Source organism: Cyanistes caeruleus, chromosome 19, assembly GCF_971803275.1.
Source record: "Cyanistes caeruleus chromosome 19, bCyaCae1.hap1.1, whole genome shotgun sequence".
Lineage (NCBI taxonomy): Eukaryota > Metazoa > Chordata > Aves > Passeriformes > Paridae > Cyanistes > Cyanistes caeruleus.
The window spans coordinates 10,607,656-10,634,168 of NC_141719.1; the positions used below are offsets into that span (position 1 = coordinate 10,607,656).

The 26,513-nt window shown below is 54.6% G+C and overlaps 1 protein-coding gene across 2 annotated transcripts; it reads left to right on the forward strand.

Annotated features, from left to right (window-relative positions):
- The first annotated feature begins 10 nt into the window (after window positions 1–10).
- On the forward strand, window positions 11–26,443 carry NPLOC4 (NPL4 homolog, ubiquitin recognition factor). Of its 2 annotated transcripts, none has more exons than XM_086857658.1 (17): window positions 11–330; window positions 1,419–1,499; window positions 3,769–3,881; window positions 4,522–4,701; window positions 6,684–6,732; window positions 7,651–7,745; window positions 9,421–9,544; window positions 10,089–10,268; window positions 11,351–11,437; window positions 12,866–12,937; window positions 13,795–13,921; window positions 16,044–16,204; window positions 21,959–22,030; window positions 23,048–23,143; window positions 23,839–23,955; window positions 24,689–24,791; window positions 25,121–26,443. In XM_086857658.1, exons 1-17 carry the CDS (start codon window positions 280–282, stop codon window positions 25,276–25,278), a joined length of 1,866 nt encoding a protein of 621 aa, XP_086713784.1. In that variant the 5' UTR covers window positions 11–279; the 3' UTR covers window positions 25,279–26,443. The 2 variants fall into 2 exon arrangements, with proteins under 2 accessions (XP_086713784.1, XP_086713786.1); XM_086857660.1 differs by lacking the exon at window positions 11–330 and adding an exon at window positions 386–559.
- Window positions 26,444–26,513: the final 70 nt, after the last annotated feature.

Here is a 26,513-nt window from a genome sequence, read left to right on the forward strand (position 1 = left end):
CGGACCCGTCACACTCCCATCATGTGAGGGGCTGCAGGCGGGCCTAAATGGGGCTGTGTGTGCCGCCCCACAGCTGGGCACGATGCCGCTACCCACCCACCGCCACAGCTGGCCCCGACCACCCCCAGCTCCACAGCTGGCCCCGATCCCTCTCCCCAGCACGGCGGGCCCCCTCCCAGGGCACCGGGGGGGCCTGGTTGCGTGCGGAACTAAAGAGCGAGCGCCGCGGAGGGAGGGGACACTTATATCCGTAGCACCGAGGCAATATGGGGGACCATTATGGCGGTTGCACCGAGGCAGCGCGGGGGGACGGCTGGCGGTGACGCCGGGGTAGGAACCTTGGTGCGCCGGAACGCGGGCGCGGGGCGCGGGGCCGGGGGGGGCGGGCGCGAGGGCGGGCCGGTCCCGGGAGGCGGCGGGCCGGGCCGGGAGGAGCCGGGAAGGGCCGGGAAGGGCCGGGAAGGGCCGGGAGAAGCGGAGCGGGACGGGCCGCACCGGGCCGTGTCTGTGCGGCGCGGCGAGCCCCCGGCCCGCGGGCAGCGCCATGGCCGAGACGATTGTGAGTGCGGCCGGGGGAGGGGCGATGAGGCAGCAGATTCCTGTGGGGCCGGGACGGGGCACCGGGACGGGGGGGGCCGGGGCCGGGGCCGGCGGTGTCCGGGCCGGGCAGTCCCCGGAGCGGCGCCGCGGGCGGCTCCCACGTGGTTTTCCCCGCGGGGGTCGGGGCCGGGACCCCGCGGTGCCGCTCAGCCGCGGGCGGGGGGCTCGGGCCGGGGGGAGAAGGGGCTGCTCGCTCCGGTGAACGGCTCCCGGCCCCGGCCCGGCCGGCTTGTGCCCGGCAGGGAAGCTGGGAGGGCGGAAAGGGGCTCTCCGTGTCCCCGTGTCACACAGCAGCGGTTGAGCGTCCCCTTTAGAACAGCTCCGGTGCCCCTCAGCGCTCCGGGACACCGCTGTTTACATTCGCCCCTTCCCGGAGGATTCCCCGTGCCCGGTCCCCGCAGTTGTTGCCGTCCAGGAGCTCAGGTTTCCCGGGAGCAGCTGCAGCCCCGTGTCGCTCCCCACTCCCGCATTCCCGGGGCTCAGGCAGGACCTGTGCAGTGCCCGGTAACACCGGTTGGGCCGGTGCCTGTGTGAATAACTCCCCTCGGAAGGTCTGATCCATCCTCCTGAAGGTCTAATTCCACCTCCGAGGTCACAGCTTTGGCCAAAGGTGTTTTCCTTGGAGTCAACTCGTGCCAAGAGCCCGGAGCATTGGAATGATTTCCCCCATGCTCACAGACATCACCCAGAGCTGCTCTCCTGGGTGTTCCCAGGCCCTTGGGAGGATGGAAACAGGAGGGAGGAGTGGGGACCATCAGCCTGGGGGCTCAGCGTGGGCTCTGTCCCCCCTCCCTGACTCGGTGTTCCCTCATTCCCAGATCATCCGTGTGCAGTCGCCAGATGGAGTGAAAAGAATCACGGCTACGAAGAGAGAAACGGTGGCAACGTTCCTCAAAAAGGTACCCCAGGATCCACAGCGCCTTCCCATGGGATGGGGCAGGGCTCCCATGGCTCTGTCCCATGGGAGATCCATGTTTAACCCCTCTGGCAGCAGCGAGGGACAGCATTCCATGTGGAAAAACACACTTTGATTGGTGTAGCTTGTGTTGTTCCAGAGGGAAAATAACAAATTTAAAGAAAGAACTCTCTCAGCTTCTCCGTTGGGGCTTCCTGGGGTGGGAACTTCCCTGGGAAAGACTTTTTGGGGTTCTCCCAAGGAAGTGGCAGCTGGGAAACAGAAGGGGAGCTGTGGGATGGTCAAACCTGCTGCTCCAGGTGGGTTCCAGGCTGGCTCAGCTGCTGGATTTGGGCTTGGAATGTCATTTGGATGTGCTGTGTGTGCTCCTGGATTTCCAGTATGGATTTGGAGAGAGTAAGGGAGGGATGGAGTGAGATCTCAGGAGCCCCTGGGCTCTCCTGGGGAGGGAAACACGCCAGGCTGGGGCTGGCTCTGCTGTGATGCAGCTGCTCTGTGTTCTTCAGGAGTGAGCAGTTCTCCCTTTGTTTCCCCCCTGGAATTCCTCTGGAACCCTCGGACTGGGGGTTCTTTGCTCCATGACTTGTATTCCTGAAGGGAATGAGAGCAGGTGGAAACCTTCCCTTTGTGAGTCACAGCTTTGTCTGGAGCTGCATCTCAGACAGGACAGCATTCCCTGACAGCATTCCCTGACAGCATTCCCACCTGGCCAGGGAAAATGCTGCTGTTTTTCAGGGCTGGCTCAGGGACACTCCCTGCAGCCTCTGAGCAGCCTCTGCCAAGGCAAGAGGAGCTTCCAGGATCTCTGGAGCCTGTGCAGAATGAGCTGCTGCTTTCCAGGGCTCAGGTTACCCGAGGGAACAATCCGGGCTGGCAAACACTTCCTGCCAGGACAAAAGCACCTGGAATTGCCTGTTGATCTGGGGAGGGCTCTGTCCTCTGGCTGAGCTGGAGCAGGGACGTGTTTGGGTTTATTTCCTGCTGCAGGGTTTGCTTGGAAGAGGAAAGTGGCAAATTTCCCACCCGAGGTCTGTGTTTTATCTGAATCCAGGTCTCTCCTGCCTGTGCTGTGGATTTTAACGCTGGAATGTTCACCCAGGGGCTGGGTTTGGTGTTCAGGGGGACAGCTGTAATTGGAGAGGTATCAGATTGCTGCTTCCATACCAGGAATTAACCTGGATCTGCTCCAGAAGTGCTCAGGGAATAAAGCACTGGAGAATCTTTCCCAATCTCCTGTGGCACATCCTGGGCAAAAGCACCAAAAAAACTCACTGTGGGTGTGCTCAGGACTGGGAATTAACTCCAACCTGCTGTTAATGTGTTGTGGGATTTGTCTGTCCCCAAAAGTGGAATTCTGTGGCCTGAGGAGCAGGAGCTGATCCCTGTGAAAGGGTCCCATTCAAAGGGATCACTCAGTGCTGCAAATCACAGCCAAGCTGACAGAAGAAAAAACTGCTTTTCATGGCTGTGCTCATGTGACAGCTCTTTGTGGCTCATCAGATTTGTCCTGTGGGCAGGATCCCATCCCTGACTCTGACCAAAGCCATGGGAATTGGTTTTCTTCATAAAAATAAAGGCCTTTCACCTCAGAATCGAGGGCAAAACCTGGCAAATAGATAAACTTTAGACACCACTTTTAAACTGATGAAGTTCTCAAGGGGCCAAATGTACAAATTATTTTTGCTGGGAAGAGGTGTTGGATTGATTCCAGGTAAAGCAGACTTAATCTGAGCTGGGAAAACCTGCCTGGAGACTGAGGAGTGGCTGTTGTGGGAGTGAATTCCATGGAAGAGAGGAGGAAAGGAGGGAAAACCACACAGAAGAGCAGGAAGAGGTTGAGTGGAGCAGCTGGGAGGTGGGAATGGAGGTGAGGGTAAAGGATTCACAGAGGTGAAGGTGTGGATTGTGGAATTCTGGTCGCAGGAGGATGGGAATGACCTGGTGGTGTGTGCTGGTGCAGGTGGAACAAGAAAACTGGGATAATGGAGAAGTTTCCCCCTCCAGTCATGCAGTGCTTGCCTGGCTGTAGCTGAAACTCTGCATTTGTGTTGTGTGAGGCAGAGACAGTTCTGGTTGAGTTGTTTAAGCTCCTGCTTTAATCCACTGCTTGTTTTTCCAGGTGTTTCCATCTCTTGTTATCCCAGGCTCAGGAATGGGGGTGAATGGAGCTGAATTTCTGGAGGAGTTCTCTGGGATTAGCTCTGGCTAGGAGGCTCACACCTCACACCTTGTCCCTTTTCCCTGTGTTTCAGGTGGCCAAGGAATTTGGGATCAGGAATAATGGCTTTTCCGTGTACACCAACCGGAACAGGACTGGGGAGATCACGGCGGCGCAGAACAAATCCCTCAACCTGCTCAAGATCAAGTGAGCCCTCACCGGGATGGGGGGCTCTGCTTGGAGCTTCCAAAATGGGAAAAGTCACACCCCAGGAGTCCCCAGCTTCCAGAGCTTCACTGCTGGGACTGGGGAGGGAGGGCCTTGGTGGCTCTCAGTGACACAGGAGAGGTGGTGGCTGTTCCTTGGTCACTCCTTGGGGTGTGTTCAATGTGGGGAGGCTCCATCCTGGATTTCCCTCCCTAATCCCTGCTTTCACCTCTTTCTCCCAGCTTTCCCTGCCTCATCCCCACACTTGCCCTCCTGTATCCCTGTTTTCATCCCTGCCTTCCTTCCCACGTGCCTGCTTTCTCAACCTCACCCTCCTTTCCCTACCTCATCCCAGCTTTCTCTCCCACATCCTTGTTTGCACTCCTTCCTTCCAACTCCCTCCTCCATATTTCCCCCTCAGCTTTGTCTCCTGATGGAAGGATTTGCATTTATTGCAAATAAAAGCAGGAGGGGGTGGCTCATGGAGCAGCTTCCAGCTGCCACCTGTGGTCTGGTTAGAATTTGTGCCACATTCCTTGCTGTTCCATGGCAGTTGGCTGCCTGCTGGGAAGCACCTCCAGCTTCCAGGGTGTTGTCTCCCACACCTCCCACTACCCATGTGCTGTTTCCCACCCTGCAGGCACGGGGATATGCTGTTCCTGTATCCCTCCAGCCCGGCTGGCTCTTCCTCAGAGACCATGGACACTTCTGTCTCCCAAAATTCCCGGCCTGGGGGGGCCCCCCAGGTGGTGGAAGATGAGATTGACCAGTACCTGATCAAGCAGGATGGGAAGATTTACCGGAACCGAGACCAGCAGCTGTAAGTGGGGTTGGGTTGTGTTCCTGCCCGTGGATCTGGGGCTCACCAGAGCCTGGAATGTCGTGGTCCAGCCCAGCAGTCAGGAAATTACTGTGGGAACTGCCCTTGGCTCCATCCTGAGTGCCTTGGGGATGTTCTCAAGGGAAAACAACCCCTGCCCTTGTCCTGGGAGGTTCAGTGGAGCCCTGGAGAGCCCAGGGAGGAATCAGATGCCCAAATCCCAGGGTTTTTGGCAGGAAGGACTCACTCAGAGCAACCATTGTTCTGATGGAGGAGACCCTGCTGCTCGTGCTCCTGGATCTTGTGCTCCTAAAGCACTTGGAATTCTCTAGATTGGAATGAACAGCCTGCATTCTTCCTGGGCAGAGTTAGATGAGATATTGGGAAATGAATTCTTCCTGTGAGAGTGGGGAGGTCCTGGCTGCCCAGAGAAGCTGTGGCTGCTCCTGGATCCCTGGAAGTGTCCAAGGCCAGGTTGGACAGGGCTTGGAGCAGCCTGGGACAGTGGAAGTGTCCCTGCCATGGCAGGGGCCATGGCAGGGGGTGGAATGGGATGAATTTTAAGGTGCCTCCAACCCAAACCATTCCAGGATTTGCTGTCCCAAGCAGGAGCACTCTGTGCCTTCAGATTCAGCCACTCCTCATAAAGGAAATGATGGAAGTGAAGGGAAGGAGTGGAAGTATCCAATGGCAGAGGTTTGGAAGTGGGACTTGGGTCTCTGCCTGCTCTGGCTTCCCTTCATCACGTGTCCACCTGACTTCTCCATGAAACCAGGGAGTCCCTTTAGCTCACAAAAATGCACCAAAGTCCAACTTCCCAAAGCTCTTCCATTCAAGAGGCTTAGGGAAACAAAGCAGCTTCTCTTTGTGTAAAAATAACACAAGAACGAGTTAAACCCACCCAAAACCTGCTCTGGGGCTGCTAAAACATCCTCTGCTTGGAGGGGGCTTTTATTGCTCAGTGTTAATGACCCAGCAGGGTCCTGGCCTGATGCCTGCACTGGTTGTGGCCTTGGGGCTGGAACCCTCTGGAACAAGACTCCTGAAAAGGTTGGAAGGAAAATTTTAAAGGCAGGAATTCCTAAAAAACATTCCTAAAAATTCCTAAAATTCCTAAAAAAGCAGGAATTCCTGCTAAAACAGAATGATTTGCTCTTCCCCTTGGGGGCTGTCCTCCACGTGGTTTCTCTTCAGTGCTGCAGCAATGAGGAAGTTTGTGGAAGATCCTCCCTGACCTTCCCAGCTGACCATAAATTATGGGATGTCTCATCACCAGAGCAATAAAGGCAAACCCACCACTCTGTGGCAGAAACGTTGCCTTGAACTTGCCCACGTTTTTCAGGAGAATTGATGGAGCTGTTCCTAGCAGGGAGCCGAGGCCCAGGGGAGGGTGTCGAGGATAAAAGGAGTTGTCTGGGCTGGTTCCTGGCTTTGGGAGTGTGGATCAATCTCCAGTGAAGGATGCTGAGTGCTTTAGCAGCATTTAACTCTCCTTTCTGTACATTATCTGCCACAAAACATCCTTTAAAAAACCTCCTGCAACTGGATGCCATCCATTGTTTCCACAGCCCAACCTCGCTGCTCCTCTCCTGGGCCCTTCCTTTGGAAACCAGCACTGAGCTGGTGCTGGGGATGTTTTATTGTTGGTTTAGGGCTTTTTTTAAAGCAAGCACCACAAAAGGAGATGTTTTTCTCTCTGTAACTCTACCCAGCAGGACTTTATCTGCCTGATAAACACACACTTCCCTGGTTGTTCCTGCCCTTCCTGATAAAGGACGAACACTTTGGGTGGCTTTTTGTTCAAATCACCCTGCCACGTGGGGAGTGGAGGATTGCTCAGAGCTCATGTAGCTCTCCCACACCAAACTTACTCCAGAGAAACTTTTACAGGCTGTTTTTTCCCATGATTAAATAAGAATTTATTCTTCCTTCAGTTTCCAGGTGAAATGAGATTTTAACCCCAGTTCTCTCTCTCTGCCCAGGTGTCGCCACGGCCCCTTGGGCAAATGTGTGCACTGTGTCCCACTGGAGGTAAGAGCCCCAGGAAGGTGCTGCAGGCTCACCCCAGTTCCTCCCAGTAGGAACATTTTTCCTGGGAATTCTGGCTGCCAAGGGGTGGCAGCTCCAGGCTGGAATCCTGCCATGCACCACCAGAGCTGCTGGTTCTGGGATCACTAAAGCTGGAGACCTTTGTGCCCCTGGGTTGATCCTGGTTAAAGCTGTTTTTCTGTACTAATGACTTTAACAGAAAGTGCTTCAAAAAAGCTCCATTCTCCCTCAGTCTTCACTTTTCCCTGGATTTTCTTGTTTTGTCCCTTCTCTCCTAGATCCCAGCACTTGCCAGTTTTACCCACCTGGCACAGGCTGCCCAGAGAAGCTGTGGCTGCTCCATCCCTGGAATTGTTGGGCTTGGAGCAACCTGGGATAGGGGAAGGTGTCCCTGCCCATGGGATGAGCTTTAAGACCCTTCCCAACCCAAACCATTCCATGATTATCCATGGAATAATCTTGAAGCAGCTTTAGTGACACCTCCAAAGGTGCTGGGCTGTGTAATTCACAGCACAAAGCAGCAGCCACCCCTCCAGAGGGATCCTGGCTGTTCCAGGATGACTGTTCCCCGCTGCTGGAAGTGCTCTGGGAATCCTTGGCCGTGTTGGAACAGCTGGGCCCGTTGTTTGTTGTTAGATATTGAAAGGAAAAAGCTTTTTGCCGCTGAGATTCTGATTTGTGGAGCCAATCTGTTCCCGGAGCAGGAGGCCACCATAAAACTCCCCGTTGTAAAGCTCCACTGTTTGCATCCCAGTAGTAGCTGCCTTGAAAATGAAGCTGAATTTCCTTGATTGCTTCCACATTGGCGGGGTTGAGTGTGGAACATGCATTTGCTGAGGGATCAGGGCGTTATCAGACAGGTGTGTGACCTGGCTCTGCTCTGTGCCGTGTTTTTGGCAGCCCTTCGATGAGGATTATTTGAACCATCTGGAGCCTCCTGTGAAGCACATGTCATTCCATGCCTACATCAGGAAGCTGACCGGAGGGGCAGACAAGTAAGGAAATCTCTGGGTTTAAGAGAATCTGGTTGGAGCTTTGGGTTTTTTAACACAGACAGATCTCGGTGTTGGACACGAGGACTGAATGGCAAACAGAGGAGAAAAAAGCACTTTGAAAAGTTGAGGATAAAAGGAAAAGGCAGGAGGGAAACATTAGAAGTCTGTCTTTTTATTTTATGTCCCCGTTTTATTTCTATTCTCCTTTTTCCTGTGGCAATATAATTCCTTCCAGGAAACACTCCTGATGGGAGGGAAGGCCAGATGGAAGGAAAGAAGTTCCCTAATTACACCAAGCTCCAAGCCTGTTTCTCAGACTTGGTGGGCATAAGTTACACAGAGGTGAAATCTTCTCCCTGCTATTCCTAAATACCATCGAGACTTCTAAAATATCTTTGGAAGATGCAGCTCAAGTCCATGAAAATTCCATTTGAAGGGAATTTCCCTTTCCAGGAAGCCTTGTGCACATGAGAGGACAATTTGCTGTGGTGCAACAATCTCTTACTTCCCACATGCTCCATAAATGATTGCTCTAAAAGCATTTACTGTGCTAACAGCAGCCTTTTCTTCCCCCTCTTCCTTCTCTTCTCCCCCTTCTCCTACCTTTCTCTCTTTCTTTCTCTTTTTCTCTCTTTCTCTCTTTCTCTCTCTCTCTCTTTCTCTCTCTCTTTCCCTCTCTCTTTCTCTCTCTCTTTCTCTCTCTCTTTCCCTCTCTCTTTCTCTCTCTCTTTCTCTCTCTCTTTCCCTCTCTCTTTCCCTCTCTCTTTCCCTCTCTCTTTCCCTCTCTCTTTCCCTCTCTCTTTCCCTCTCTCTTTCCCTCTCTCTTTCCCTCTCTCTTTCCCTCTCTCTTTCCCTCTCTCTTTCCCTCTCTCTTTCCCTCTCTCTTTCCCTCTCTCTTTCCCTCTCTCTTTCCCTCTCTCTTTCCCTCTCTCTTTCCCTCTCTCTTTCCCTCTCTCTTTCCCTCTCTCTTTCCCTCTCTCTTTCCCTCTCTCTTTCCCTCTCTCTTTCCCTCTCTCTTTCCCTCTCTCTTTCCCTCTCTCTTTCCCTCTCTCTTTCCCTCTCTCTTTCCCTCTCTCTTTCCCTCTCTCTTTCCCTCTCTCTTTCCCTCTCTCTTTCCCTCTCTCTTTCCCTCTCTCTTTCCCTCTCTCTTTCCCTCTCTCTTTCCCTCTCTCTTTCCCTCTCTCTTTCCCTCTCTCTTTCCCTCTCTCTTTCCCTCTCTCTTTCCCTCTCTCTTTCCCTCTCTCTTTCCCTCTCTCTTTCCCTCTCTCTTTCCCTCTCTCTTTCCCTCTCTCTTTCCCTCTCTCTTTCCCTCTCTCTTTCCCTCTCTCTTTCTCTCTCTCTCTCTCCTTCTCTCCTTCTCTCCTTCTCTCCTTCTCTCCTTCTCTCCTTCTCTCCTTCTCTCCTTCTCTCCTTCTCTCCTTCTCTCCTTCTCTCCTTCTCTCCTTCTCTCCTTCTCTCCTTCTCTCCTTCTCTCCTTCTCTCCTTCTCTCCTTCTCTCTTTCTCTCCTTCTCTCCTTCTCTCCTTCTCTCCTTCTCTCCTTCTCTCCTTCTCTCCTTCTCTCCTTCTCTCCTTCTCTCCTTCTCTCCTTCTCTCCTTCTCTCCTTCTCTCCTTCTCTCCTTCTCTCCTTCTCTCCTTCTCTCCCTCTCTCTCTTCCCCTTTTCCTCCTCTCCCAGAGGGAAGTTTGTAGCCCTGGAGAACATCAGCTGTAAGATCAAGTCAGGGTGTGAGGGACACCCTCCCTGGCCCGAGGGGATCTGCACCAAGTGCCAGCCCAGCGCCATCACCCTCAACCGACAGGTGAGAGGAGCTGGGGCACCTGCCAGGGGACCTGGCTTTAATTTGGGAAAGGTGACTTCCAAAAAAAGCCAGCTAGGAGCACAAAGCCTCCAGCTGTCAGGGCAATCCTGTCCAGGTCTTCTTTGGAGCAAAATGAGCTCCAAAATGTCCTGGGTCAGAATTTCCTCCCAGCGTGAGGACTGAGCTGGCAGCACTGGTGATGAGTGCTGGTGATTAATCCTGCTGGTTTTCCTCATGGGATCCAAAAGAACACTCAGGTTCTGCTTGTTTCCTCCTAAATCTCAGTGTCCTTTTCCCTGCAGAGGCTCTTGGGGCGAAGGTCCCAGCGAAGCCCCCGAGGTGCTGGGGGTGCTCAGCACCTCCCATGCTCCAGGCTGAGCAGGGAGCAGTGCTGAGGGGTGGGAGCTGAGCAGAGGGAAGAGGGAGGGACCCCCAGGCTCCCCCAGCCCTGCTGTGCAGGATCCAGCTCCGGAGGGTGGTGTGTGTCCTGGGAAGGGACCGGAGCCAGCGGAGGACGGCCTGACGCTTGAACTTTGTCAAACAGAAATACAGGCATGTTGACAACATCATGTTTGAGAACCACACAATTGCAGATCGCTTCCTAGACTTCTGGAGGAAGACAGGGAACCAACATCTGGGATATCTGTACGGCCGGTACACGGAGCACAAAGACATCCCGCTGGGAATCCGGGCGGAGGTGGCGGCCATCTATGAACCCCCCCAGGTGAGACCCGGGGCCCTCAGGGGCCCCTCGGAATTGGGGGACACACACAAACACCTTGAAAGTTTGGAAAAACTCACATCATATTTCCAGCCATCTATGAACCCCCCCAGGTGAGACCCGGGGCCCTCAGGGGCCCCTCGGAATTGGGGGACACACACAAACACCTTGAAAGTTTGGAAAAACTCACACCATATTTCCAGCCATCTATGAACCCCCCCAGGTGAGACCCAGGGCCCTCAGGGGCCACTCGGAATTGGGGGACACACACAAACACCTTGAAAGTTTGGAAAAACTCACACAATGTTTCCAGCTGTGAGTCCACAAGGAAAACTGTCCTGAGAAAAGGTGAGACCCAGGGCACTCAGTGCTGACTCAGAATCAGGGAACACACAAACACTTTTTTAGTTTGGTAATTCCAGCTGCATCTTCCCAAGGAAAACCATCCTGAGGAAAAGAGGACGTGATTTATGTCCTTAACATCACCATCCTTTGCAGCCATAGAAAGAATTTTAAACCCCATTTTTGCTTCTTGTTGGTTTTTACCCTCAGATGATTTAAATCCAGGGTGACTTGCAACAGTGGATTTCACTTTTAATTTTTCCTTGATTCCTGGCTTTCCAGCAGATTCTGTGCTAGGAAAAAACAGTTGCAGCCCTTGCTTCAGTTCCTTACCATCTCTCTGGGAAAACTGAAGCAGCTTAATTAGACAGAATGAAGTCTAAATGATCTGAAGATGAAATGATGGAGAGGCTGAGGATGGATTTGGCTGGAGCAGCTGGAATCCCCACTAGGTGGGGCACGGCACCACTCCTCAGCTGAGTGCTCTTCATGGGTTTCCTTCCTCCTCATGGTTTCTGCCAAGTGAAATCCAACAGATTGTCAGTGGAAAAGGAACAAATGGATCCTGGGGAGCGTGGCTTGAGAGCAGAGTGGCACAGGGAGATCTGTGGGGGGACACCAGTCTGTGGTGATGCCTGAGGGGAAGCCCAGAGCTCTGCTCCCACCCTCTGCCTCACTGCCCACAGTGGCTGTACTGGTTTTTCCCCAGTTCTGTGTCACTAACCAGTGTCTCTTTGCTGCAGATTGGCACCCAGAACAGCCTGGAGATCCTGGAGGATCCCAAAGCCGAGGTTGTGGATGAGATCGCAGCAAAGCTCGGCCTGAGAAAGGTCAGGATGTGTCAGACCTCATGTGTTTGTGTGTGGCAGGAAAGTGTTTAGCAGTTCTCTCCAGCTCCATGGGGTTATCCAAGACCCTCTAGGTTACCTTAATCTCGCTAAAGTGACAGCAGCTGTTACATTTTTAGGTCTGAAACCCAAATCCAGAGGGTTTTCCTGAGCACAGGCCCCTTACAGGGTTGTGGGGCTGCAGTAGCAGGGGCAAAGCAGCACAAACTCCATCTTCCCTTTCTTTCCACTCTGACAGGAGCCATTCCTGAGAGCATCTCCCTGGCAATTTGGCCCAGATGGAGCTGGAGTTGCCTCTGTGCTCCGTTTCCAGGGGCAGGGGCTGCCCTTGGATTGTCTTTCCCTCCTTGGTGCTGCAGGGAGTCAGTGGTGTGTGGGGTTAGGGGTGCAGGTCCCCCTCAGTTCCAGCCTGCAGTGATCCCATCAGGATTCCCTGATTTCCTGACAGCCCTCCAACCTGCACTGATGTTTTCCGGTTTGGGAGCAGCATTGGTATGGTGGGAATGCCAGGAATGGGATGTACACAAACAAGATTTGACTTGCTGGAGAAAACCCGCCTGGGAGAAGGCTCAGTGCAGACTGTAAACATCTGGGGAGGGCTTTGTTCTCCCAGATAAGATCCCACCCCTCGCCAGAGGCTGGAGCAAAACTTCTCCGTGTGTTATTTATTTCCATGTTCTCCCATCAGATATTTTTAATCCATGGGATTTCACTCGTCACCAAGTGCTGGGTTTGGTCTGCCTGGGCTCCGGGGGAGTTGGGATCGCTTCTGCCTTGGAAGGGTTAATGCTGTGGGAGCTGGGATTGGCTCCTGGGTGGAGAGGGATCATCCCAAGGCGTGTGGAAGGATTGATCCCAAAGTGTTTGGACACACGGCACACGTGTGTGAAGGGGTTCACTCCGAGGTGTGTTTGTACCACAAAAAGCAGGAATTTCAGGGGTCCCACTCCCGTTTGGAATGAATCACACTCCAGTATGAGCTTTGCTTTAAGCAGTGCATGCAAGGTTCAAACTGGGATTGTGTGAGAGGTTCAGACTGGGGCCACACGAGCTGCTCTGTCACCCACGGATCCCACTCCACACTCCCCGTAGGAAGTGCTGGGGGTGGTGCCACAGAGGCCTCTTGCAGCCTCCAGATCTTTCCATGAAAACATATTCCATAGTGAAACCTAATGCTGCAGGTGCCCTGGCTGGCCAGCTGGCATGCTGCTGCTCCTGGAAATGGGATTCCAAGGAGCCCTGCACAGCTGGGAGAGCCATTCCCTGCAGGCAGTGTGCACAGGGCTGAGGGGAGCCAAGAACATTGTGTCCTGTGAGCAGAAAATGTCTGAGCTCTTCTGGTTTCCTCTTTGCTTCTCTTTTTTTGGTGCCTTTTTTCCTTAAAGCAATGTTCTCCATCCCCCTTTGTAGGTTGGCTGGATATTTACTGACCTGGTCTCGGAAGACACACGGAAAGGGACCGTTCGATACAGCAGGAACAAGGTGAGATCCAGGTGTGACCCAGCCAATTCCCAATGAATTCCAGCTCCTGTGCCAGGCAGAGAGCTGAGCCAGGGCTGCAGGTGGCACTGGAATTCCTGGCAGGTGGGGTTTTCCAGGCACTCCTGAAGGAAAAGGAGCTGGAACCCTTGGAAATGTTAGGGATTGAACTGTTTGGGAAGCAGGGGGAGCCCTTCACACCCCTGCTTTGAGGAGGAATCGTGGAATAGTTTGGGTGGGAAGAGACTTTCTAAAGCCCATCCAGTGCCACCATGGGCAGGGATATTTCCACTATCCCAGGCTGCTCCAAGCCCTGTCCAGCCCAGCCTTGGACATTTCCAGGGATCCCAGGGCACCACAGCTTCTCTGGGCTCCCTGTGCCGGGGCCTCACCCTGCTCACAGGGAAGAATTCCTTCCCAAAATCCCTATCCCTTCCCTTTTTAGGGCTAAGAAAACTGCAGGGAGTGGAGTGGGATATGAGGGAGAAACCCAGTGAGGCAGAGTGACTCAGAGGATGTTCCCATGGGCTGGGCTTTATGACACATACGTGGCTCAAGCTTCGGCCTCCTCAGCTTCCTGTCCTTGTAAACCCAGTGATATCCATATTTGGAAAGTGAAACTTGACTTTTCAAAAAAAAAGGTGTGTAGAGGAGGGTGGGACTCGAGGTGGGACAGTCCAGAGCCAGCCCAGGGCTGGGGAGCTGACAGGTCACATTCTTGTCCCGGGCTCCACAGAGCTTTCCACGAAAGCGTGTTTTCCTGGGGTGTTGGTCGTTTTCCTTGGCTGCAGCCCAGGGAAATAGGTCTGGGCTACGTCACCTTGTCCTTTGGCTGATTGGAGTCCATGCTCTCCCCCCAGGACACGTATTTCCTGAGTGCAGAGGAGTGCATCACAGCTGGCAACTTCCAGAACCAGCAGCCCAACATCTGTCGCCTCTCTCCCGACGGGCACTTTGGATCCAAGTTTGTCACAGTTGTGGCTACAGGTACAAACTGGCCTCAGCCATCTGGGCTTCACCTGAATTACCTCTTGTTAGTAGAAGAATATGCCAAAAATCACAGTCCTGCTCCCCATCTGTCCTATCTAACAAGGGGTTTGCTCTATCAATTAAAATACTTCTCCATTCTTTGTTTTAGCCTCTCTACAATTACTCACTCATTATTTATTTGTCTGGTTTGTACTCTACAGCTGTTTAAAGAGACTTATTTGAGGCTCAGCCCCACCTCTCTGACCCAGAAATCACTCTCTGCCTGCAGCCAGGGCAACAACAACTGTTGCTCACTTTTTGTTTCAAATCCTTAAGCTCCAAATTCTGTTGCCTGGAAGCAGCAGTGCAGAACCAAAACACTCCAAGAGTTATGGATTAGTTCCTCCTTCAGGAGGGATCTTTACCCACCCTCATGTCGCTGTCAGGGAAACCTGACAGGGGTAAAAAAAAAAATCTGTCATGGAAAAAAAAAAATAATGTTTGGAAACATTTTTTGGCTGAGTGAAACAGAAGCTCCTGCAAAGTGCTCATGGTTAAAGCCTCTGGTTTTAGCCGTTTTCAGGGAGTCTCCAGAGGCACTGTAGATGGGCTGGGCTGGGAGGGGGGACACTGGAATGGGCTGGGAGAGCTGGAGTGTTCCCAGTTCACTCTGTTCCTCTCCATGGGATGACACATGTCTTCATTTAAACCTTCCCTGGAGCGGAATCGCTGGTTCTGGCTCTGTTTAACACAATGGAAGAACTCTCATGACTTCTAAATAACATCCAGAGTGAAAAGTGAAAGTGGGATGGGACATTGCCTGCCCCGAGCCTGGCTTTGTAAGGGTTCCCAGGGCCTTTTTTTCAGTGAAAAAGCTCTTTTTTTAGTTAACAGGCCCATGCCTGTACATTCCAGACTGCTAAACACATCCATCTCTCATTAAATATAGATCTGTATCTCTCTTTTTATATATATATATTTATTTAATTTTGTTTTTTTAAACAACGTGTTTTACTGTGCAAACACACTGTTCAGGCCTTCCCCCGTCCTGGTCTATGTTTAATTTCTGGGAGTGTTTGTTCTGGAGCAGTGAGTGATTGAGGTTACAGATCAAAGGGTAGAAAAGGAATATCTCCTCTTTGCTGTTCCAGATAATTTCATTCTCCTCTGTTCAATCAGCCCAGCAGGTTCTATTTAAACACTTGAATCCTTCTTTTTTCGCTGCAGAAATGTATTTGGAGAGTTTGCATCAACTTTGCCTTTAAGTCCTCCACACGGATTAATTCCCATTCCCTCCTGAATTCCTAGCTTTGGAAATAGTAACGTTTTCCTCCCATCTGCCTCCCTCCCCTCTTTCCAGTTGTATTCCAGTGACACATGACCTGATGTTGCTTACATTATCCAAATGGAAGTGCCAAGCATGTGATCCTTCCATGAGCCAGGCTCTTAATTCCCTCTTTCCATGTCAGATTTCCAGCAAACCATCCAGTACAGGCTGAGGAAACGCTGTTCAGGCTTGGCATGGCCAGGTGATCCGCAGCTCAGGGATCCCTGGCAGTGAAACGGGGCCACAGGAGCTGCGTGCCTGAGTTTTGTTTGGAAAAGGAGGAGATACCTGCAGGGTGATGCTGTCAGACCCCCCAAAAGGGCAGCTCCTCCTCCTTGGAGCTCCTGGCAGAGCATTCCTGCTGTTCCCTGGGCTCTGTGCTCTTGGGATAGTTGTGGAAATGTGTGTGGCTACAAAAACGTGGAGTTTAGAGGGAATTTTCTCCTAAAATTCTTATCATGCAGCAGCACCAGCAGCTTCATCTCAGTGTTCATCACTGTTAGCCTTGTGTGTAATCACGGAGTCTTGGAATTGTTAAGATTGGAGAAGAACTCCAAATTCATCGATAATAAAGCTTAGTGCAGCTTTTCCAGCCGTTCCTGTTGGAGTTACACCAGGGAAATCACACCTGTGCAGGATTTTCAGGAAGAATTTCTCCATGGGAAGGGTTGTGAGATGGAGTCCCCATCCTGGGAGGTGTCCGGGGATCTTGACCTGGGTGAAAACGTGTGTATTGGTCACAGATCCATCTTGGAGCTGTTTCCCAACCTCAGTGATCCTGGGATCTTTAACCATCCTCTCCTCCTCCTGCAGGTGGTCCCGACAACCAGGTGCACTTTGAGGGGTACCAGGTTTCAAACCAGTGCATGGCCCTGGTGCGGGACGAGTGCCTGCTGCCCTGCCGGGACGCGCCGGAGCTGGGCTACGCCAAGGAGTCCAGCAGCGAGCAGTACGTGCCTGATGTCTTCTACAAGGTGAGGGCTGAGGGCCTGGGCAGCTCCAGGATGTGCTCCTGATCCTGAGGAGCAGCAGGGGGAATGTGCACCCAGAGCATGTCCAAAATACTCGATTTCATAGAGTCGTGGGATGGGTTGGGTTGGGAGGGGCCTTGAAGTTCATCCCGTTCCACTCCTGCTATGGACAGGGACACCTTCCACTGTCCCAGCTGCTCCAAGCCCCATCCAGCCTGGCCTTGGACACTTCCAGGGATCCAGGGGCAGCCACAGCTCCTCTGGGCACCCTGTGCCAGGGCCTCACCCCCTCACAGGGAAGGATTTCTCCCCAATATCCCACCTAACCATGCCCTCTGGCAGTGGGAAGCCATTCCCCTGTTCTGGCACTCCATCCCTTGCCCAAAGTCCCTCTCCAGGTTTCTTGGAGCCCCTGTAGCCACTGGAAAGGACTCTCAGGTCACTCTGGAGACTTCTCCAAGCAAATATCTCTAGATGAATTCCCCCTTCTCTGGGCTCACTCCAGCAGCTCCACGTCCTTCCAGTGCTGAGGAGCCCAGAGCTGGAGGCAGCTCTGCCGGAGGGGTCTTGGCAGGACATGAGGTGTCACTGCTGTCCCTGCCTGCTGCACTTTGGGGTTGTTGCTGATGCATGGAATGTCATTATTCTCTTGCCAGTTGTTCCTGGAGCCTTTCAGCCCCTCCTGTGCCTGTATGGCCGAGTTGGGAACTCTGGATCAGGCTCCCTGCGGATGCTGATAGCGCTGCCCCTCCAGCCCAGGGCTCCTGGTGCCCCATGAGCAGGGAGTTAATTAATGACACTGCTCGCTGGCTAATTAGCCATCCATCACCCCGTTAGTTATCTCCTTCCTGTCCTGTCTGCTCCTGCTGCCTGTGGTAAAGCTGTCCTTTAAGGAGCATGGGCTAAGGAAAGCTGCCTTTGTTTGGGAGGAGTGGAATGAGGGGATTGTGCTCCAGCAGTGGGAATGGAGCTGGTCAGGGCGTTCTGCATGCCCTGAGCGGGGGATTGGGAAGTGCTGGTTTCCCTGTGAGCCTCCATGGTTTCCACCCCTTAGTGCCAGACTGCTTGCCCTGACCCCACCTGGAAACAAGGAACACCTCTGGGCTGAATCCAGCGCTGGAGAGGGAGAGCAGATGGAACCCTGCTCTCTCTGGAGCACGCAGCTTCCTCCTAGGAGCTGATAACCGGGGATTACAATCCAGCGGAGCCGGGTGTGCAAAGGCTGGCCCTGAACGTGAGGAGGATGAGATCATCTCCTGGCATGGCTGATCCCTGAGCCCCGAGCAGCCCAGGCTGTGCCACACTCGGGCAGCCTCGCAGGAGGTCCTGCAGGTCTGTGGCCCACATGTGGCCCACCCGGGGTGCTGGGAGCAGCAGGAAGCCGGTGGGTGTTCCCAGAAGGGCTTCACTCCCATCTCTAATCTGAAGCAGGGAGATAAACAAAATGGGAACGGATGGCTCCAGCCTTCCGTGGAAATTTCCATCATCCACCGATTCACTGGGTCGGGCTGCAGCTGATTTCATGTTTTAGAGCTTCTCTCCCTAACTGCCCTTTCCACGGAGTGAGGATGGTCCTGCCAGGTGGGATTCTCCCTCAGCCTTCAATGGCTTTGGCTCTAGGATCCCTCAATTATTTCTGAATGTTCTTAAATCTATGGAAAGCTTAGTCACTCCTGGCCTGGGAAACCTTTGGGGTCCCATTAAATGTACAAGGCTGGAGATCAGAGACACTACCTCATCCTGGGATGGTGACAACAGCCGTGTCTGAGCCCCGGTGAAGTCCAGGAGGAGCTGGAATCTGGTGGCACAGGATGCAATCTTTGGGGTCCAGTACCTTGCTGTCTCTTTGTCCCCAGTTTGTGATGTGGGGCTTCCCTCTGTGCTGACCCCCCAGCCAGTTCTGGGGAGAAAGCTGCACTTTGGAGTAGTTGATGTTCTCTCTGGGACTGTGCAGAGAAAAGTCCATGTGCGTTCCCATACAATATCCAAGTATTCATCTGAAAAGCCCTTTAGGATGAAAGGAGCTCTACAAATTAATTATAATTGGATGAGGACCAGGAGGTCTGATGTTTGTGGAGTGTGGATGTATTTATAGAACAGCCAGATGTGAGGCAGGATCCGTGGAACTCGGATCTGTCCGAGGGCAGCATGGTAGATTCACCTCCAGCTTGGGAATGGGAAAAGGGGCTGCTTTTCTTCCATGGAAATGGGAAAGCTGATGGCACTGGAATTGTCCTGTGGTTTTCCTGAGCCTGCAGCTGGGTGGTTTCTGTATTTCTTTACTATTCCTTTTATGTTGGCCTCTTGCCTGCTGCTCCAAGGAGCCACCCCCGTGGAGTTGGCTTTGGACACGCAGCCGTTGCTGTCCTGGCTCAGGAGGGGAGAGCTCTGCTCCAGTGGGGAACTCCAGGGGTTTGGGGACTGTGAGAACTGTGAGAACAAATTCCTTTGCTCTGAGGTGCCTCCCCAGGTAAGATGAGGCAGGAGGGAGAACGGATCCCTCCCGGCCTCCAGGGGTGTCTGGGAAGCATCAGGGCTCAGCACTGGTTCCAGCTGGAACGGGGCATAACCAGCACGTGCTGCTTGGCCAGCTCAGCACACAGAGCTCGGGAAGCTCGGGAAGTCCATGATGTGCAGACACAGGGTGGGATAAAGACCCTCTGAGTGAAGATGATGATGTTGCAACGGCCACTTCATCATATTTCTGAGCTGGATGAGACTGAATATCCCACATGATTTTCCATCCTGTCTTCTGTCCTTGAGCAGCCTCCCCTGTCCATCTGGTTTTAGAAAACAGCTGGATTGGTTTGGATTCCACGGAGAATGTACTTTGGGTTGGTATTCAACACTGAGGGAGCGCTCAGGGTGCAGCTGGGGGATCCCTCCCTGGGGCTGCTGCACCCCATCCCTGCTGTCACCTCCTGCCAGTCCACTGGCCCAGGAACTCTGAACTGCTCCACCATTAACTTCATCAGCTGTGGAGAGAGATCCCTGATGTTTTACAGACGCTTTAAAACTCCTGGATAATTGGATTTGGGGGCTGGCTGGCTTTGTCTCTTATCACAGGTATTTGTGACAGCTCAGCGCAAACACGATGTCATCGTCGTCCTTGCAGTGAATTGCATCTTCCTTAACATCCCCCCAGAGTTCCTTTAGGGTGGTTTAATGTGCCTCCAGAGGTTCTTTGGGATGGTTTAGCATTCCCCCAGAGTTTCTTTGGGATGGTGTAAGACATAACCCCTTTACAAGTGTTGTGCAAGAGCCCTTTGCCCTCGAGTCTGTGCTCTGAGCTCTCCTGGGGCTGAGCCCTGGCCTGGCATCAGTGACGAGTGTCCCATCCCTCCCTGGGACAGCCCCGAGCCAGGGCCCTGCTTTTATTAGAGCCCAGCAGGAGCTCTGAGGCAGGCTGTCCTGCCATGGCATCGGGAATCCTCTTCCCAGGGAGAGCCAGGCTGCGGGGAGCGTTCACTGACGGGGAAGGACTTCCCTGGCTGCCCTCCCACCAGCCCGTGAGCCGCCTTAGCCTTAAATGTCCCAGCTGCTCCGGGGAGGAGGATGCTGGATTAGCTCAGCAGGAATCTCCTGGGAAGGGTTTCAACTCTCCCTGACCTGTCACTTGCTCTTGGAGAAGTCGCTTCGTTCCTGCACCTCAGCCACACTCCCCGTGCGAGGGGCAGGACTGCCCGGGAAAGCGCCTGGAAGTCAGCAGAGGGAAGAGCAAAGCTGGGATTTATTCACACATGGGAAGGACAGATGGCTGCCGAGCTCTGCCGTGCCTTCAGCAGAGGGAGCAGGTCGGGAATAACGGCGTGGGATGCTCACAGCATGGGATGGTGACGGCGTGGGATGCTCGCGGCTGTCCCGGGACGTGGATCCCGAGCCTCCCTCCTGGCTGGCAGCTCCCCGGGCTCCTCACTTGGCTGCTCCCCTCACCCTCCGTGGATAATCCTGAGGCCACCCAGAAGTTTTTCCATCCTGCCGAGGTGTTTGTGTTCCCATCCTTTTCCCTGTTCACCCTCATCCCTGTGCAGCTCCTGCCTCCAGTGGGTTGAAAGGCTCTAATCCCAGCCTTGATGCAATCTCCACTGGGGTGGGTGATGCATTGTCCAGACCCTCCAGGCCTTGCTGCTGGATTTTTTTCCCAAAGCCAAATGCTCGTTGCTCCATTAACCCCTCCCTGCCCTCCCTTTGGAGCTGGTGCCACTGGGCTTTGGGGGTCTCAGGCTGCAGCAATAACAGGGTGCTGGGAGGGTCCTGGTGATGCCAAGCTCAGGATAAGGATCTTTCTCCCAACAATCCCAGCCTGATGTTCATTAAGGCCTTTAGAACATAATTAAATTATCATGGTGGTGTGAGAGGAATGTTGGGGTTTGGGGGGACTGTCCTGTCAGGATCAGGACATGTCCTCAGTTCGGGGGGGAGCAAGGTTCCAGTCTGTGGATGTCTCGGAGGCCTCAGCAGCATGCCATGAAAAAGCAGGCATTTAACATGGAAATCCCCAGAGGGGGAGATTAAAGCCAACAGGTGCTGGAAAAATGTTTCTGCATATTAGAACTTAATTAGATTGGAAAATGAATTCCAGATGGGCTAATTATGCGTGAGTTGTTGCAGGTCCCTTCATGCAGGGCAGGATTGTGTTTGGGAAGCTGATTGGATCTGATTCCTGCCTCTTGTGGTATCACTGAGATCTAGAAGCAGGTTGGCTCTGGGGTCCTGTGATCTCCCAAAAAACGTCTCCACGGCTCCTCCTGCTCCTGTCAGAGCCAGAGAGATCTGAGGCCACAACCTGTCATGTGCAAGGAGCAAAGATCCTTATCGGGATTGCCTTTCAAAGGAGCTTCAAAGACTGGGAGATTTTTTTTTCTTACAGAGGGAACAGTTCCTGGGGACAGGGGGTGCTTGGGGAGGGGGTCGGAAAGGGGGGCTGTGCCTGGAGGGGAGCAGCGTGCCGGAGCCTGCTGGGACAAGGTCTGACTGGGAGAGGGATGGTGCTGGCTGCTGCTCCCCAGAGCTGTGTAAACACCAGGGAGAGCGGGGGAGTGGTGCTGGAGTGGTGCTCTCCGGGAGAAAAACACGGCTGGGAGTCCTGGAATCAGCCCTGCATGGTGCTCCCTGGCTCAGCCCATGGAATGCTGCTCCCATCCCACGCGGGAAGAGCAGGACCCGCAGCCTTTGGGGGTGACAGCTCCAGATCCAGCTCCCGCCACCGAGAGCCCATGGAACGTCCAGTCCAACGTCCCTGCCTGGGAATTCTGGGCGTGTGATTTATGTGGGGCTCCATGAATGATTTATGCCACGTTAAGTGATGATTTAGGGAGAAAACACAACCCCCTCGTATGGAATCTTTAATGAAAAGTGTCAGTTCTCCAGGATTTATTTCCGAAGCGGCGTTTGAACCCGGCGTGTTTGACATCAATCACGTCTAATTGTCAGGTTATGATTAATGAACATATGCCGGCCGTTTGTCTGCCTAATTAAACTTTATGTTCCCTTCGTCTGGCAAAGCAAAACAAGTTTATGCCGTGGGATGTGCTGGTTCCAAGGGTCTGGGTATGAGAAAGTGCCCGGATTCCCAATTCCCAGGTGAAGAGTTGGTTGAGGCACTCCTGGACTTGCAGAAAGGCAGGTTTGCCTCGGCTGAGGAGGCAGTGGTGACCTGTCCTTTAAGATGGAGCTGCTGCCTAAATGGCATTTAAAATTCCCTTGGGCTTCACAGCACTTCCACGCTCAGGAATAATCCAGCCCTTTTTCTTTCAGGACATAGACAAGTTTGGGAACGAGATCACCCAGCTGGCTCGCCCGCTCCCGGTCGAGTACCTCATCATAGACGTGAGTATTCCCTGCACGTGTTTGCTTCCCACAGGAGATGGTCAGAGTGGAGCAAACTCCTAACCCACCTCTGAAATTCCCAGTGGAAGGGATTCCTGAGACAGATTATCCTCCTGTGCCTGCTGCTGCCAGGCATTCCTAGCAGGGAGGTGGCTGCCCTGCTCCGTGGGGTCGGTGTGGTGCCAGGGAACACATTTGTTTTCCAGGAAAGCACTGCCTGCTGCCTTATCAGGGCTCTGAGCTGGCCCAGAGCCACATGGCCGGGAAGCAGCAGCCCCATGGACCCGTGTCCCAGGCACTGCCTAATGAGGAAACTCCAGAGCAGCAATTAGGGATCCATCTCCTTTGAGTGACTCAGCAGGTTGTCCAGAAATGCCTTTTCTTGGAGGAGGGAATTCGCTCTCTGGCACAGCTTGGCCAGAGCAGAGCTGCTGCCAGGCACGGCACAGCTCAGCCCCGGGGGCTGGGAAACAAAGTTAAAGCATGGAAGGCAAGAAAGCAAATAATTGGGATGCCAGATGATATTGCTGGAGTTAGAGATGGTGCCAACAACCATTAGATCCACCTGGAGCAGCCTCTCTGGTCCAGCTGCCCCTGGCACAGGCAGTGCCAGAGCACGGGAATTCCTGCAGGAGTGAAGGCACCTGTTCCTGGGATACCTGGGGTTGCACTGGGATGAAAACAGAGGGGTGGAACGTGCTTGAGGATCCCCCCAGGACCTCCCTCCAGCAGCAGCTGCCTGGCACAGGGCACAGCTGTATCCCAGTGCAGAGAGAGGTGCTCTCCATGGCATCTGTCAGGACCAAAACCATCATGTCCTTAGAAAAGGAGCCAAGGAGTGTGGTGATGAAATATCACTTTAAATGAAATTAAAAGCCATGAGATCCCTGCAGAATCCCTCACTGTTTGGCTGAGTTGGGATCATAGCCATGGCTGTTCTCAGCTATCTGGACTTGCTTCCCATATCCCACTGGTCTCTGATCATTCTTCTTTGTATTTTTCTTTTTTTTTTTTCAGATTACTACAACTTTCCCCAAGGATCCAGTCTACACTTTTTCTATTTCTCAAAATCCATTCCCCATCGAGAACCGCGATGTGCTGGGAGAAACTCAGGTGAGGGGCGATTCCTGACAGAGCCAGGTTCCATAGGGATGGGCTCTGCCTCCCTCGTGCTCACTGATATCTGCAGAGGGACAGCTGTGCCCTCAAGTCACCCCTTCCTGCCCTCGAGTCACCCCTTCCCAGCTCAGCTTGCCAAGATCCTTCCTGCACGGAGCAGTGTCTGCATGCTAATGCTGAGTGCCGGCTGCTGCCGAGCTCCCGCCGGATCCACCATGGCATCAGGGCTCCCTGTGCCTGCCAGGCAGCTCCAGAGGGGCCAGGGGGCTCCAGCCCCATGGTGACAGCACAAACCTGCTGAGACTGGGGTCTGTTCCTGCTCCCAGAGTGCTGCCTGCTCTTAGTGGATGGAATCTTTAAGCACAGAAAGCTGCAAGAGGCCAAGGTGCAGGATGGGGAGGAAGGGGCTGCTCTGTCCTCTTCACACTCTTCTGTAGGAGCAAGGCTGGAGTTGCCTGGCTCCCCCTCAGCACCTCTTGGATCTGAGATCAGCCCTGTGGGTGCTGGGGTTGGTCAAGAGGAGCTCATTTTTCCTGGAAGTTGTTAGCTGGGATTCAGTCAGCCAGACAGGGATCTGATTTTGGGAATCAGTCCCTGCACATTGCAGACAGCAGCCAGAGGGGCAGGAATATCTGTTGGTGAATCCAGATAGGAATTGACTTCTCTTCATTACTGTCCCCTCTCCCCAGGACTTCCACAGTTTGGCCACGTACCTGTCCCAAAATACTTCCTCCATTTTCCTAGACATCATTTCTGATTTCCATCTGCTCCTCTTCCTGGTCACAAACGAGGTCATGCCTCTGCGGGTACGTAACGGGGCTGGGAGGGTCCTGTCCCCACACCATCCCCCCCTGGGCAGGGCCTCGTGCCAGCTCTTCCCGACCAAGCTGTTGGGAGAAGCTTTAAAGAGTTTTAAAACCTTTTTTAAACTCTAAACACAAAGTCCCTGAGCTGCTGGGAGCATTGAGGGTGGGGGGGTGGTTGTCCACATCATCCCAGAGCCAACTTGGCTGCGGCTCCCAGAGCTGGAAATGTTTTAAAAATTATCTCAGAATCAGGAATTTGGTGGGAACAGTAAGGAGATCAGAGCCCCCAGAAGTCAAGGCCAGCGAGGTCCTGGCTGTGCAGCTCTGCTGCCCTTGGCTGGGCACCGGGGGCCTGGCAGCTGCCCCGCAGATCCAGCTGCGCCGTGTTTGCCGGAGGCTGCGCGTGCGCGAGGCTGCCGGGATGACCGTGGGCAGCTGGAGATCAGGATGAGAACAGGGATGGGGGCTGGAGTGCTCCAGCGTGGAGGGATTGCACCTCTGGAAGTTGGGAGTGGCCCACAGTGCCAGGACAGTGTCCTGTAGGGGTTGGGAATATCTCCTGGAAGGAGAGGAACGGAGCTTTTGGGGTGTTGGGATCTGTCTCAATGCTGGGGAACAGAGGGATAAACCAGGGCACCCCAAGGATGTCAGGAAAGGGGGAACAACTCAGATTCAGGGCCCTGCCTTGCACTGGAGGGGTCCCCAGTGCTCATTTCCCACCTGTGACTTCCAGGACAGCATCAGTTTGTTGCTGGAAGCCGTGAGGACGAAAAATGAGGAGCTTGCACAGACCTGGAAAAAATCGGAGCAGTGGGCGACCATCGAGCAGCTCTGCAGTAAGAGGGGGGTCCCTGGGACAGGGTGTCCCTCAGGGAGGGGGTCCCTTGTCCCTTGGCAGAGCTGGCTGGGGGTTGTGTGGAGCTGCTCCCAAGCTGCCACAGAGGCTACTGGAGGCTCGTGGGGAGGAAGCTGTTCTTGGTCATGGGATCCTGGAATAGTTTGGGTTGGAAGGGATCTTAAATCTCATCCCACTCCCCTGCCATGTTCCATCAGACCCAGTTTGCTCCAAGCCCCATCCAGCCTGGCCTGGAGCAGGGCTGAGCAGGGGGCCGCAGGGTGGGATGTGCAGCGGGATCCCAGCACTGGGCCGGGCTCTCTCCCGCAGGCACGGTGGGTGTCCCGCTCCCGGGACTGCAGGAATACGGCGCCATGGGGGGCTCGTCGCACGCCGTGGCCGCGGCCATGTGGCCCTGCCAGCACTGCACCTTCATGAACCAGCCGGGCACGGACCACTGCGAGATGTGCAGCCTGCCCCGTTCCTAGCCCCGCTCCTGCCCGGAGCCACCCGGAGCGGCCGGCGTGGCGCCTGTCCCTTCCCTCTCCTCCCTTCAGCTTCCAGCCTGGGCTGCGGAGCCAGGCACGGGTGGCTCCAGCCCCCCGGTTACTCCTCGCTCCCTTTTGGGGGCTCCCAGCCCGGACAACCAACGCTTTCCTCAGCCCGTGCCTGGGCTGGCCCCTGCCCCCACCCTCAGCTGCTGCCAGCCTGCCCTGGGGGAGCTGGCGGGCGTAGGGAGCTGCCCGTGCCCGCTTCCTACCCAAGGGGAGAAGGGAGGCTTTGGCATCTCCCTGCCCACAGCTTTGCTCTCATTCCCTGCCCGCCTGAGTGCCTGGATCCCAACAGCTCCGGCACTGACGGACCCCCGTGGCACGGGCAGGTGGCTGTGACGTTCCCAGAGCAGGACAGGCACCCCTGGACACCGAGCATGGGGTGGGCATGTGCCAGCTCGTGGCCTGGCACTGCTTGGTGAGCTTTGGCATCCCGTGGGGGCTGTGGGAGGGGCGTCCCCTCCGGGTGCCGTGTCCCCCCACTGTGCACGGCTGGGCTCCCAGGGAAAGGTTGCAGGGCAGCCACGTAACTCGGGCACCCACCGCGCCTCCATCGTGCCCTGGGAGCCAGTCTCCAGTTGGTGCCTTCCCACATCCCTCCAGAGTGTGTCCTGGCCAGAGCTGGGGATCGGGGGTCCTGCCCCCCCAGCCTCCCTTCAGCCCCCAGCTGAGGCTGCCCTGGGCACTGCTGGGTAGGGGAGAGGGGCAGGCAGATGCTGCAGGGGCTCAGCCCTCCTCTCACATGGCCTCTGCCCCCCAGGCCCATCCTGGAGCTCCCCAGCCCTGGCTCCGTGGGCTGTGGTTCAGTCCCGGGGGCACCGGTTCCAGCACTGCCCCGTGTCCCCTCATGGGAGGGGTCCAGAGGGCCTGTCCTGCTCCAGGACAGCACTGCCCAGACTCCAGTGGGGCAGGGACCCCCAGCCCCCTGCCCCTCGCTGGGGCTTTCCAAAGGCTTCATCCCAAGGCCCGGCTCCGGGCTGCGGTTGCTTTTCCCCTGGGTGTGCTGGGGTTGGGGATGCAGCACTGGGAGCGCCCGGGCCGGGCTGGGCTGACCAGGCGCGGGGGCTGCAAGTAACGTGGAATAAAAGCACCTCAAACCGGAGCCTCCTGCACTCTGTCACCTGTCCCGGGATGCTCCACATTCCTAACGGGAATGGGGGAACGCTGCACCG

Bases quoted from the DNA above. Each gene is read 5' to 3' on its own strand.
- NPLOC4 (XM_086857658.1), top strand. From the start codon at position 280: ATGGCGGTTGCACCGAGGCAGCGCGGGGGGACGGCTGGCGGTGACGCC. The intron at 1,500-3,768 runs GTACCCCAGGAT...CCTGTGTTTCAG, and splicing joins TGGCAACGTTCCTCAAAAAG to GTGGCCAAGGAATTTGGGAT. The intron at 24,792-25,120 runs GTAAGAGGGGGG...TCTCTCCCGCAG, and splicing joins GACCATCGAGCAGCTCTGCA to GCACGGTGGGTGTCCCGCTC.